Source organism: Rhineura floridana, chromosome 10 (assembly GCF_030035675.1).
Source record: "Rhineura floridana isolate rRhiFlo1 chromosome 10, rRhiFlo1.hap2, whole genome shotgun sequence".
Classification (NCBI taxonomy): domain Eukaryota; kingdom Metazoa; phylum Chordata; class Lepidosauria; order Squamata; family Rhineuridae; genus Rhineura; species Rhineura floridana.
In genome coordinates, this window is record NC_084489.1 from 38,517,506 (window position 1) to 38,531,807 (window position 14,302).

The following is a 14,302-nucleotide window of genomic DNA, read 5'->3' on the forward strand; positions in this document are numbered from 1 at the left end:
TTCTTTCTCTAATACAGGTGTGTGGAACTTTGGCTCTCCAGATACTACTACTACTACTACTACTACTAGAATTTATTACCCACCCTTCACCCAGAGAACCCAGGCAGGTTACAATAATTTAAAACACACATTGCTGAACTACAACTCCCATCAGCCCCAGCAAGCATGGCCAAGGACCAGGGATGATGGGAGCTGTATTTCACCAACATCTGAAGGGCCAAAGATCCCTCACACCTGCTCTGATACATATGCCTCAGAATATTTTCTAAAATGAGAATTATAAAGCACAATATAGCTTGAGTGTAGAACAGAAAGTATAGTTTATCTCATTGTTCAGATGCTTCATTGTGATTCCTTTTTTATTATATCAGTTTTGATTATGTCAATATTGGGGTGTATGTAAACCCTGATACTGATTTTATTAAAGCACTTCATGAAAAGTTTGGTGTTTTTTATAGGTCACACTTCCTCTCTTTCCTAAATGTAAGCAACAGCATTCATTTGGATAGATTTCATCATTGCATGTATTTTCTTGCCACAATGGGTGAAGGAGTTTGATTATATTCATTATTTAATTGTACTTTTATAAAGACACTGTTGAACAGCTTACTTGAAAATTTACACGCTGGCTAGAAAGAAGGAATTTGTCTTCTATTTGCAGTTTGCCAAAGTTTAAAATTGACCTAGATGGTAAGTGAATTAAACTAGCGTTCAGTAGCACAGCTGCAAAATTCAATGTGAAGAAGGGTTCTGTAGAAAACCACTAATCCTGCCTTAAATATTTCACCCTGGTAACTCTAGGTGTGTTCAGCCTAGTGATGTTACTGGGATCCAAAGAGCCCTGTTTTCCAGTGGAAAACATTTCTGTGTGAACTCAGAGTGTGTGGGGAGGTGGTTCTTCCTGTTCCATACTGCCACACTGGAGCTGCTTGATTTGAGAGCTGCAGCATGCAAGGGTGTGTATATATGCAACACTGTGCAAAACTCTTTGGATCCCAACTGCATGTGTTCAGATTGTGTGTGTGAGTGTGTGTTTGAGGTTAGGCTGTTAAGCAAAAATGTTCCTTTGTTGAAGGTTAATAGTACTTAAGTCATGAATGGTTATACATCCTTTTTGAAATTGCATTATATCTTTTCAGCTGTAACTAAAACATGCAGCTTAAATGTTTCCTCTAATCAATTGTATAGGATACTGCCAGACCGTTAAGATTTATGTCATCATCATTTTTTTTTTAAATCTACAAAAATAGTTTGTTTCACTCAAATATGGAGATAGGAATTCTACTGCATTTTTCTTTAGAATCGCAGGAAGCTCAGTGACCTTTTGTGGCAAATTATGTAGAAAGAAAATATTTATATTCATTTAAAATAACCTCTGTGAAGAAATAGTTTCATTACCCTGTTTGATCAATTTCTCGTAGCATGAGCTGTAGCATGCTGCTGTTGCCATTGGGTGATGGAATACACTGAGAAGTAGCTAATGGTGATGGTGCTCATCAGGACAGGGTTCAGCCAGCGGTCAGCAACAAATAATTCAAGACTGTTTCTAAGTTTGTGGCTGGTGGAATTTGCTTTTCGCCCCAAGCCAGCAGCAGTGCTGAGCTGGGCTATTTGATTACAAGAGGCATATTTGCCTCTTAGCAACTGCACATTTGCACAACCCATAGAACTATACTGTCTCCAATGGGTCTTCTCCCCCTCCTCCCGCACTTTTTGTGATGGCGGAATAATGGTTTATTGTCGCCTGACAGGCAAACGACGCCTTAGTTGTTCCATAAGAGTCTACAACCAGTTTTGTATTTGTAGATTTCTAGTGGTTACATTGTTGCTGTAAAAATGCCTGAGATAATGATGTTTGAAGGCGGAGCACTGATGCAATATGTTCTCTTTGCTGATTTTAACACATTATATTTTACCAACAAAGTCAAAATACTGTAATATATTCTCATCGCAGTTTGAAACAACTATACTCAGATTAACCTTTTCCATTCAGAATAAGGTTTTTAATACCCATGTGTGTTATCTAGGGGAACGCTTCAGTTCTTCTTGACCATAATAATGCTGCATCTATGTGTTTGGTTATTATGGTAATATGTAAAGAATTTACCATTTCCACAGGAAATGGAGCCTGTGGGAGCAAACATGTCAGGAGATGAAAGTATTTATTACCCAAATAGTTAAGACAGAAGTAAATGAAGACGATGGGGAAAGATGCTTTGAGTTTTATGACCTTAAGAGGCCAGATCAGGAAATAACACTGGCTTTTATGGCTTTATGGCTTTCTTCACTCCTTGGCTGTGTTCTGACTTTGGTTATATTCATAGTCAAATCTTTTGGAAGAATCTTCTATTTGCCCATGTGATAATTCTTAATAATTCTGTTACAATAGCACCAGGAGGACATGATAGTATGAATGTTGTGATATTTGAAACAGGATCGCTAAGGGTCTTGAATCTTTGATTTTAGATTCAATTTTAAATTAACCCCCTGTAATTTAATGTTTTTTTAAATGTCTAATATTTCAAAAATTAAATAGTAAAAATTGTGTACATTAGTATAGATCTGCAGTATCTGACAGGAGTCTTGTAATTTTACATGGAGCCATCTTTATCCAGATAAATATTTATCAATTGGCTTAAAATACTAATTTATTGAAATCATTCTGAGAGTGCATTACAAGATGTTTTTAAATAATTATGTGGATCTGATATAGGCTCCAATCCAGTATTCACCTCCCTGGGAGTAAGTCCCATTGAACTGAGTAAGCATGTACATGGTTATGCAGCTACTCATTTTTCTTTTTGCAAGATATAAAGTGAAGTTTGACATAATACCTCTGAATGTCTTTTTGAAATAAATTTTAGCCTTGTCAGTATTTTTTTAAACGTAGCATTGGAGAAAATAACAATTATATTGGAATTGAAATACCCATGCACATCATGCCTATTTTTAAGTATGAGACTCAACAGTGTTTTTATGATGTATAAAATTATTTGCTAGTGGACAAAGTGATTTTTTGGGGCTTCTTCCATCTTTATTAATATTGAGAACAATGTGGTATTAACAATGGAATGTTACTGCTGTATTCTGAAGGGCTTTATTAAATTTGCTAGTTGATTTTTATGTAAATGTCTCTTTGAAAGTTGCTTATGTAGCACAGTTCAGAGAAGCTCCCCCACATCCCCCTCTGATTCCCAAAATAAGTTTCCCTTTGAGGTTCCCATATATACATCTGGGCACCAATTAGGTCTCACTTTGTGGAATGCGGATAGGTGTATGTTGTCAGTCCTGTGTATGCTAGTGAGTTATTTCTTCAAAATATTTTCATGCAGCACACTTAACACAATACTAATATTGTGAAGAGCTTTATAGAATATAATCTATGCCCTAGAGATAATATCATTGTGTTAACATCAAATCCAGCTGTCTCTTGGGTGGAACTTAGGAAGCTGTCACAGTGGTATTGTAAACCCGGGAGAACATTTTAAAGCCAGGAAATGAGGAATAGCTTATCTAATTGAAGTGACAAAGGGTTTTTTTTTTTGTTTTTTTTTGGCTAGGACTATGTAATTATCCAACTTGGTATTTGGCCAGAATGCTGGGGTTAATACCCTAGTCTTGCTAATTAGAATTTCAGTTTCATTAGCAATCAGTAAAAGTTGATTTTTGCGTTTGTGTCCTAAGCACGCTTTGTATATACATTTCTGTCTACACATTTCTGTTCCATCTTGGAAAAACCTTTTGTATTGTGTTAAAGCTGTGCAGACAATCCATTTTGTCTTTTACAAGAAAGGATGACTGAAGATTCTCTTCAGGGTAGACTTTCTCTGAACCGCCAGGGTAATACAACAGCAGGATTCCTCACATGTATCCTCTGCTGGATCATGAATCACGTGGGGGAGGAGAAAAAAAAATCTGTGTGCAGTTCCTGAGGGGTGAATACATACTTCCTGAATTGGGCACTGTTTGGACAGTGTCAGATAGTGCTATCAGTTTTGACAGTGGCTGATTACCTGTGTCAGGGGAATTGATCTTGGGCTTTCAAACAGGTGATCACTGTTGCTGTGGTGGTTGTTTGGCTAGGCATGCACAGAGCTGTATAGGAATGTTCACTAAGCCTATTGGTGTGTAAGACTTTCTCTGGTTCAGAGACAGTACTTTGCAACCACAACCAAGAAATAAAGAGGCTTGAAGTTGGGTGAAAACTTGGGGCATGTTTATTAAACTTATTAAACATTAATAAACTTTACTCAACTTCAGCAATTCTCTGCAGTGTGTTTATGCGGGAACCGAGGTGCTAATCCCCTGGGTGAGACCCACCCTGCCATGTAACAAGGGGTCTTAACTCCACCCCCTTCTATCAGCCTCACCCCTTTGGATGGGTAGGGAGGCTTGCCTGACTCACTCACTCCCAGTGCCTCACAACTCTGAGTAGGTGGTACAGGTTAGCCCCAAAGGTGATCCCTACCTAGCCGACAGTCCCCCACAAGCCTGAAAGCCAGTTTTGGATATCACCCTCCAGTGCTCAACCTGTGAAATTTCCCACACATACCCATCTAATGTGACCAAATCCACCAATTTAAACATGTAAAAATCCCAAATGAACCAAGGCCAAAACAGATAAAATAGGATTAAAAGCCGAAATAGCTGAATTGAAAACACAGTGCAAAGAAAAACCAAGGAGGCTGCACCCAGCCCCGCCCCTGAATGACGCAGCACACATGCTATGCACTTGTACTCCTGGTGCAGCTGCAAACCCCGCTACGCTTGCTGAGCATGGGGGTGGAACAGGACTTCTAATACATATTTCATTTCAGATAGTGTTCATGCAGTTTTATTTATTTATTTATTTATTAAATTTCTATACCGCCCCATAGCCGAAGCTCTCTGGGCGGTTCACAACAAAGTGTCCCAAACTGCCCCTTGAAACAGAGCAGCTGCTTGGTTGCAGCTTGGTTTATCCAAAGATGGTATCACTCGGAGAAGCTACTGGGTGATAGGGAGATTCAGAATGGAGGAAAGGATGCCCTCCTCACCTTGGGGACAGCGCAGTGGAACACAGAAGTCAAAACACAGCTTTGTTTTGCTAGCATGGGATGGAAATTTAAAAGGGAGAGAATATGAGGATTCTTGGTAGTTCACTGGCTGCTTGAGATTGCAGGGGGAGGGGACTACTTTGTTATAGGGAACAGCAAAAATTTGGCTGGATAAAGCACTGGAGAGCAGACCGAGGCAAGATTGTTGACAATAACAAAAGCAGGCAAAGTTACCAAGAATGTTCTTGCTTGGTAAGAACCAGAGCTCAGGGGAGAATGGAACAGGGCAGGGAAGCTGGGGATGGCAAATTATTGATGCATATATAGACAATCTATAGACAATCTTTATGTCTACATTTGTATACACATTATGTGCTGGAGGCATCATTAGATTTATTTGGGCTGTCTGGGAGGATTTTTGGTTTTGAAAAAGCATACAAGTGGAGTTATTATGATTATACTATCATTATGGTGTCTGTGTCTGTATATATGAATGTTTATTTACCTTCTGCTCCTGAACAGTTTCACCAGTGAGGATAGGAGAGGTACCATCAGAATCTGAAGCGGGGTGAGCGGGCAATGTCCTGCATCTGGAGAATCTGCTCTTCCCCTCCCATGACTCATCCCCCAAGGAAAAGACATAAGAAAAAGTCTCTTGATGGCCCAAGTTGCCATTTTAGAGAATGAATTTTTCAAATGCAAAAGAGAGATGATAGACTCTATCTCTGCTGTCTCTCTTTTGCATTTGAAAAATCCATTCTCTAAAATGGCAACTTGGCCCATGCTGCAGATACCCTCGCTGCCATTTGGTGTGTATCTCACTAGTTTTATTTATAGAATACAATATGGTATCTTACAACAGTTACAATATTGCAATTTAGTATTTTAGAGACAAAAATACTTGAGCTGGATATTGAATTTGACCAGTGTAAGAAAAGTTGTTTTTTTTTTTAAACAGACTATCCTTTATATTTGCAAATGGCTGTGGTGTGGTATAGCAGTTAGAATGTTGGACTAGTGTCCAAATGTCTACTCAGCCATGAAACTCACTGGGTGACTTTGGGCTAGTCACTGTCTCTAAGCCTAACCTACCTCACAGGACTGTTGTGAGAATACAGTGCGGAATGGAGAGAACCAGGTGTGCCAACTTGAGCTCTTTGGAGAAAAGTTGGGATATAAATGTAATAATAATAAATAGTAATAAAATGCCACTTGTTTGGGACAAGTTACAGTTGCTTATGCAAGAAGTACTTGGTGGAGTCACTGTCCAATCCATCCATTTGGGTAGACTGCTGTATCTATTGTTCATCTCTTTAATGCTCTTATATATTATTTTGTAGTTTTCTATGTCAGGAATAATTTTTTTCTGCTGTATTCTGCCGACTTCTATTAAGGTCATCTGGTTTTTATTTTCCATGCTGGTCTCCTTTGTGGAAAGGCATTTGGATCTTTTCAGTTTATATCTAAAAATAAACAAATATAAGGGAAATTTTATGAAACAAATGTTGTGAAGAGAATAGTAAGAAACTGGTGTCTCTCACACAATACTGCAATGCAGGGTCATTTCATGATGTCCATTGGCAGAGGGCTTAGGACTGAGGAAAGGAAGTACTTGTCACAGAACACATAATTAATGTACGGAATTCATTACCATGATATGTGGTGATGATCACTCGCTTAAATGACATCAAAAAGAATTGGCTATGTTCACGGAGGGTGGATCTATCAACAGCTATTGACTATGATAACTAAATGGAACCTCCATGAACTGATACACCATATTTCTGAATGCCAGATGCTGTGAATAAACAGGGATTGCTATCATACACGTGATTACCTTGTTAGTTCCCAAAGAGTGCTGGTTGGCTGTTGAAGATAGAATGATAGACTACATCAGCCTTCCCTGGCTGGGGCTGATGGGAGTTGTAGTCCAAAACATCTGAATGGCACCAGGTTGGAAAAGGCTGATATAGATTGATCTTGGTATCTTGGTCTTCTTCAGCAAAACGATTTTATGTTCCCATGTGAACGGTGTTAAATCACGCTCATCTTAAGGAGCTCCCCACTGTATTTTTGTAATGTCATTAATCTTAGAGAGTTAACAGAGGTTCTTCTGTTTTTAACTTGTGAATTCTTTAACCACTTCTATGCATTGTAATGTAATGGGATGAAGTATAATGGAAACCATCAAAGACTGTGGAGCCAAATTAACGTACTGTTATTTGTATGCAGTGCTAGCTGTACATGGTGGATTCTGGAGTACACAACAGCTTTAGGTGTAGTTGGGCCATTTGCACATTGAGAAGCAAACTGTGCTACATTTAAAAATAGTGCAACACAGAAAAGTAGCAGTTTATATTGCAGAATGTCCCCTAATGCTGTGCTATGGCCCATCCATGTGGGACAATGAGGATTACTTTATCTGTAACGAAGCACTGTAATTCAATGAAGAAGCCAGGAATGGGGAAATTGCTTCCCTTTGCCACTGTGCTTTGAAGAACCATGGCCATATCTGTAACTGCTGGTGGTTTTGGTGTTTCCTGTGTAAATTTACGACAGAAGAAGTTTTCCCATGGAATAATATATTGGTGGATATGGTGTGACACTTCCAGGATGGTGTGTACCAAGATAAATATATTGTGGTCAGGTCCTCCAAATTCTGCACCAAAGAAAGCTGAATTCTGCAACTTCTCTAAATTAAAAACATTTAATTTGTTTTGCTGCTGCTGCTTCTACTGCTTTAATAATGGAAAGGTACAAAGAGGAGGTGTGTGGGGTATTTGAATCCTGTCCCTCAACGTTTGGCAGTCTTAGTGAAATCCCACTCTGGCTTAGACTGTTTCAGTAAGACATTGCACATATTCTTTCAAGACCATCTACCCGAGCCATGTGTGTTAAAAAAAACACCACCACTAGGGAGTAGGCCTCATTTAACTTGATGGAACTTACTTCTGAATAGACATGTATAGGGCTGCACTGTGAGCCTTTTAAAATAAAAGGATATGGGAGTCTGCAACAACTAACTTTATGGCTTTACATAAACTTGTGGTTTAACATTAACATAATTACATGGTTTGTTGTTTTTTTAAAGACAGAAACCTGGCATATCCCAATAGTAACTGAATGATATCTTCTGTTATTACGCTGGACCTGCATCATTTACAGTATTTTAAACAATTGTCCTTGCATCATGAACAAACATTTTTAATCTGCTTTTTCAGTTGCAAAGGAAAACTGCAAACATTAATCAACATTAAAGCCCGAGTGAAGTAATGATGCAGCTGAAGATATTGGTGAATTGTGTGAAAAATGTTTTAATTTCTCAGCCTCAGAATCAACAATGTTGCCATTTTTACAGGAGGATGCAGATGCTGGCAGTGATATAGTGTGGTATACCTCTGGTCTATAGCTGCTCAGTCCTATTTAGAATTCTGTGGGTGCTCCAGTAAGCATGTGGAATTGCTGTACATGCATGTTTTTCCAGTAGTTTTGTGGATGAGCAGCTCTGCATGTGCAGAAATGAGCGGGTCTGCAAGTCAGAGCCTATGTATATTCAGCAGGGCTGCTGTGTTTCAAAGCAAAGAGAAATTTTTGAGAAAAGGGCATATGGGGCTTCGCTTTTCCATTACACTGTGTGTGGATGCTAAGCATACTATGGTGATATATCTGCATGGATTCCCGGATATCTGCATGGATTCCAAGATAATTGTAAGAGCAGACAAAACAGATGTGCTTTTGAAGAAGCATAAAATTGTCACTGTTGTATGGTAAATGCCTGGCACAGGCTAGACAGTCTCCTCCTCTTATAGAAACTCTAAAGTACTTTACATAGTGATAGAGTAGAAACAGGAAATTTGCTCTTGGAGCCATAAGTAATAGAAGTGATTTGGGCTCCCTCTAGAGGCAGGAGTAAAGACTAATCCAACTTGATACCATTATTACTGTACTCCAAAGTGTCATAATTACCCATTAGGATAAAATTCAGTCCAGTTCTAGGGGAGAAAAAAATGTGGAAGAAACTTCTAAAAAAGCTGCAACACATCTATCTTATGAGATTACTCTTTCATTCTGGTGATGAATGTTTGACTAAGAATTTGATGGAAGCATTTCAGGTTTCAGTTTTGAAATATGGCAAATCCTAGCAAAACACTTCCAGATTGCCTTCTGTCTGTCTGCTTTGCAAAAGACCCTCAGTTAAATGGACCATCCTTAAATGGTGTCATTAGCTCAAATTGAAAAGACAGAGCCTGAAGGGAAATAATTTAATTGTCTTAAAAGCACTCCTACTTTTTGTATGAAGATCTCAAAGTACTTTTTCTTTCTTATGTAATTTATCTGAACTTTTCTTTAGATGCTCTGTCAAATTGCTGAGAAGTAATTTTCAGCTTTCATTAAAGTCTGAGGTTCTAAAATCTTTGTACCTACAAATTGTTAGGAAAAGTTTCATTTCTGCGTATGCTAAATTTCCATACTCTCTTAGTATCGGCTACCTTACAGGGATGCTTGAAACTTCAAGGTTTGTGGGGAAACTTCATGCTTGAGGTGTACATACCCTGTAGAGCACATGCTTTGCATGCAGAGGATTTCAGCTCAAATCCCTGAAAATGATCAGGTAGCAGGTGATGGGAAACCCTTCTGCTCGAGACCCTGGAAAGCCCCTGCCAGTCAGGTAGACAATACTGGGCTAAGGGGACCATAGTCTGATTTGGAATGAAGTAGAATCTTTTTTTTTTTTCTGTCACAGGCTGCATCCTTTTGTTGAAAATCTGTAGGGGGAAATGTCTAAAAAATTCAATTTACTTACACAACACTCAAATCAATGCTTATAATTTTAGAATAAGGGGAAATTCTTAAAAAAAATAATTTACTTAACTCTGTCGAGGATCATAGGCCAGCAGTGGGTGAGGCCAAAGACACCTCCTTCCCTCTTTTCCTCTCTTAAGAATGCAGGATGATCATTATCCTTAGAAAGAAAAGGAGGGGTAGACAAGAACAACTCTCTCTCCCCCTCATCCTATTCTCCTTGTCTCCACATTCTGTCTCCCCACTTTACAAAGAACTTTACAATAGATGCAAAAGAAAGGATAAAGTTACAGTCTTCGTTCTTTGGAAAGTTTTAAAATCTTTTCCTACCTTTGTTATAGGAATACATGATGTTCATTTTGTACCTTTACTTTCTGTTTATTCTTTTGCATCTGTTGATTGATTTCTACTTTTTGTGTGTGCAGCTTTTGGCTTTCTCCCCTCTATCTGACTGCTTCCCCCTACCCTTCTCTATGAAAGGGAGAAGGGCTGGGGAAGCTTCAGGAGCCACTGCTTCAAGGTCTGTGAGGTGCTCCTGACAGGAGGGCAGTGCACTGAAGGGAGCCCACAGGCCCTATTGCGATGCACTGCAGGTCACATCTGGCTCACAGGCTGGTGGTTGTGCACCTCTTGTGCTGTGGGTTCAGGAATGGTAGGCATGTACATATGCTATTTCTCTTCTTGCTCCTTGTGACCTCTGCCCTACCTTCTCCTCTGGTTGACTTTTCTCTGTGCCTCTTTTCATGTTAGCTTTGTTTGATGAGAGCGTGAATGTTCTGCCACTTTCCACACTGCTTGAGTATTGTTAGAAGCCCTCAGAGTGTGGGAGGGGTCAGCACTGTGGATCCTTGTTGCACCAGCATCTCCCCTCCTCTCCTGGAAATTTGGTCAGTCCCTTAAAATGATCACTCTCATGGTGCTAGTCAGAACTGGAAGCTTTTTGGGCTTTGATGTTCCTGGCAAAGATCTCCATGTGACTGCATGCCTACCTACCCATCCTTAATTGTTCAGAATTTGTTTTCATAGGTATCTGGTTGGCTACTGTGGGTAACAGGATACTGGACTAGATAAGTCCATGAACTGATGCTGCAGAATTCTCACTATGAACCAAATAACCAAAATTAACAGAATTAGCAAGAAATATTGTTCAGATCTTCACATTGGCCTTGGTGCTTCTTTATACCAGTTCTCGGGGTATTAGTCTTTGTATATGATGTTACATCTGGTGGTCTGACATAGGGTAGAAATATCAGTTTAGAGGGAGTAAGAATTTGGGATAGATTACAAACCGTAGTTTGCAGCTTTGTCCTACAAACAGGTTCTGTGACTAGGATGGGTATTATTGTCCTCATGGCAATTGTTAGTGCAAGTTACTCATAGCACCCCTTTCTTCTTGGCTTGCACCATTAGACCTCTGATGAGTGTACCTAGCAGATGAGCTGCAGCTTGGGGCTAGAATATTAACATTTCTGTCCACAATGCCAAAGTGTGCGTTTGAAGTTGGTTGTTCGATAACATTGTAGTCTGTTTTCACCCTGACTCAATAGGCTGGCTTTGATGTATTACCTCTCTTAGTCTCTACTGTGGGTGCAACTGGAAATCAATATTGTGTTTAATAGTATTGTTGACTAATCTATTCTAATCCCTCCTTTGGCATCCCTATTTGACTACCAACAATTTGAAGAGAGACAATAATTTGGTTAGAATATTGAAGGTGATATAACAAGCATGATTGCATATGGTGGGCAATGTGTCATTATCATCTTGGCCAAACAGGCTTTTCCAAGTTTAAACATGTTTTTAAAAGTCTATGAACCCTGTTTTGACCAGAGATGATAGTTGGACAAAACCACCAACAATACCACAGGCAATGGCACACCTATTGTAATGCCTTGAACTCTCTTCAAAAATATTGTTTGCCTCTACCTTTTGTTTGCTTCCAAAACTGTCTCTCCAGAGATTACTGTGGCTCTTAAAGTGTTCATGACCAATGTCTTGAATATTGGTTCCATGAGTAGCTGTACGCTTGGATACATTCAAAACTGAATAGATTTGTTGGTATAATCTTATACTCCCCAAACTGTTCTTACTAGTTGTCAAGCATTACATATCAGGACATGAATAAAAACCATGGGGTTCAAATCATTGGGTCATTAAGTGTAAAAATTGCCTTTAAGTCTACTTAAATGGAATAAGTAGTTGGCCTGAATATATTACAAATATATTCAAAGGCAGATGCCATGAAAAGAACACAATACTTCTAACCCTGTAAATCAGGTGTGGGGGAACCTTTGGCCCTCCAGATGTTGCTGAACCACAACTCCCATCATCCCTAGCCATTGGTCATGCTTGCTTGGACTGATGAGAGCTGTAGTTCAGCCCTGGGCTCCTGCTGGGAGAAAGGGTGGGATATAAATCTAATAAACAAACATCTGCTGTAAATCTTGGGCCAGAACTGGAGCAATGATATCCAGCCAGCATTTCTGTAGTCATTTAATCTCTGGAGTGATGTTGATGCCTTGAGGTGCTGCTGGTTCTGGCAGTCAGATTGTGTGGTCTGAATTGTAATCTTCAATTCTTTGGCTGATGTAGAAAGCTTTCAGATTAAAAAAGACGATGAGAAAATGTGGCCACCTCTGCATTTGGCAGTCACACCTCTTTGAGAATAGAAGTCCAGCGGGACTTCCCGGAAGATTGCTCCGCCTGTGGCTGCCTCTGAGAGAGCTCTGTCTCAGAGGAAGCTTTTTTCAGTTTAAAATCAGTCAAAAGGGAACTTTGACTGGTGTAAATGTTCTCCCAGGCAAGGGTGAACCGAATAGATTATCCACAGAAACTTCGTTGGGCTGTCGGTGGCTGGAATTGATCAGGAATTCCCTGGGAAAGGAAGGCATACCTAGCAGCCGAGGACGGAGTTAGGACTTCCAGCAAGCTGGGCTGAAAAAAAGCGAGACGTTTTTTCTTTCAAATGATCCACAACGGGCGAGCTTTCTTCTGTCTAATCTTATCATCTGGCTTAAATTACTACAGTAAAAGAGATTTGTTTTAGAATCAGCAATTAAGATACCTGGGTGAGTTACACTTCTCTCTTTTATACAAGGAATTAAGGAGGAGGAAAGAAAATTTAAAAAGCTTATCTTATTTTTTATGGCGAAAAGCAGGCCTGAATTTGGAAACTATAAAGATTAAAACGGATGAGGGGCAATTTATCCGAAGAGAAAATCTGATTTAGATGATTATTTGATTGATATATGTCTGGGACTACTTTTTCTTGGACTACTTTCTTTAGACGAATCTGCTGTTCGTGTATGTTACTAATTGTTCGGCGCTGTGAACCAAGTTTGTTTTGCATTCTTGGACGTGCGGGAGATAAGAACTGTGCTGGCCAGATGTCAACAGGCCTGGAATATTAACTCCCTTATTGCTGGAAAAAGAAGCAAATTACTCTTTACTTGGGAATTGTGGCTATATTGGAAATTTGAAGGGTTTTTTTTCCCGGCTTTAAGAATGACAATCAAAGAAGTGGCAGAGACCCTGGATGTACCCCTGGAAGGGTTTTCCCCTCTGGATATGTTTCAGAAGATAATGGATGAGATTAAGATAACGAAACAAGAACTGGGACAGAGTAGACAAGAGATGGCAACTGAATTTGGTAAAGTGAAACAGGAGTTGAAAGAAATAAAGGATTATATGAGAAAAGAAGCAGATGGACAAGCAATAGAATATGAAAAAGAAATTAAAGGGAAGGAGCAAATTCTGGAGATTGGATCAGATATATCAAATGTGGAATTGGAAAAAGATTTGGACTTTATGGCAAAAATTGAAGGGAGGATGCAAGTCCTGGAGATTGGAACAGATTTATCAAGTGTGGAACTGGAAAAATATTTGGAGTTTGTGGATCCTGGAGATAAAGATTACTGTTTGGAATTCGGCGTTGTCCCTGGAGAAATTGATGAAGATATCAGAGATAAAGCTATCAATGTTTCGATGGAATTTCTGGACTGGAATGATTTGATGGAACTTGAAATAGAGAAAATTTATAGAATTAATTCCAGATATGTGACAATGGAAAAACTCTCAAGAGATGTGCTAGTGCATTTCGTAAAAAAGAGGAACAGAGATATGACTTTACAACAATATTTCAGCAACACATTCAGAATTGATGGCAATGAAATATTTGTGATGAAGGAAATTCCCATTAGACTCTTACTATATGACTATGACAGCAAGATTATTATGGGTGCAAGGATGGAAGTTGGAAGATGGAATTAACACTGATAATGGAAAAATGGCTATTGAAATTATTGGTCCTAGTAGACTTGATGAGATGGATTAATTGACATGTTTATTTGAAGAAAAATCGAGGGATATATTTCTCAAGGAGTGGAAACCTCTCTTTGACTTTTTGCAGAAAGAATAAAGTGATGTTAATGAGATTTGATGATTAATTAAGATAACTACTGGAG

General features: G+C 39.1%; 1 protein-coding gene across 3 annotated transcripts in view; it reads left to right on the forward strand.

The window, feature by feature from the left end:
* Window positions 1–14,302, forward strand: part of SKAP2 (src kinase associated phosphoprotein 2) — a 162,442-nt gene that overhangs the window by 31,382 nt on the left and 116,758 nt on the right. Inside the window, exon 1 of one of the 3 annotated variants that reach the window (XM_061586000.1) lies at window positions 5,236–5,288. The exons of the other annotated variants lie outside the window; for them this stretch is intronic. Within the exon in view, the coding sequence (XP_061441984.1) occupies window positions 5,276–5,288 (13 nt within the window). The 5' untranslated portion in view covers window positions 5,236–5,275. Of the gene's footprint in view, window positions 1–5,235; window positions 5,289–14,302 lie in introns of those variants that run through there. 3 annotated transcript variants of the gene reach the window in all.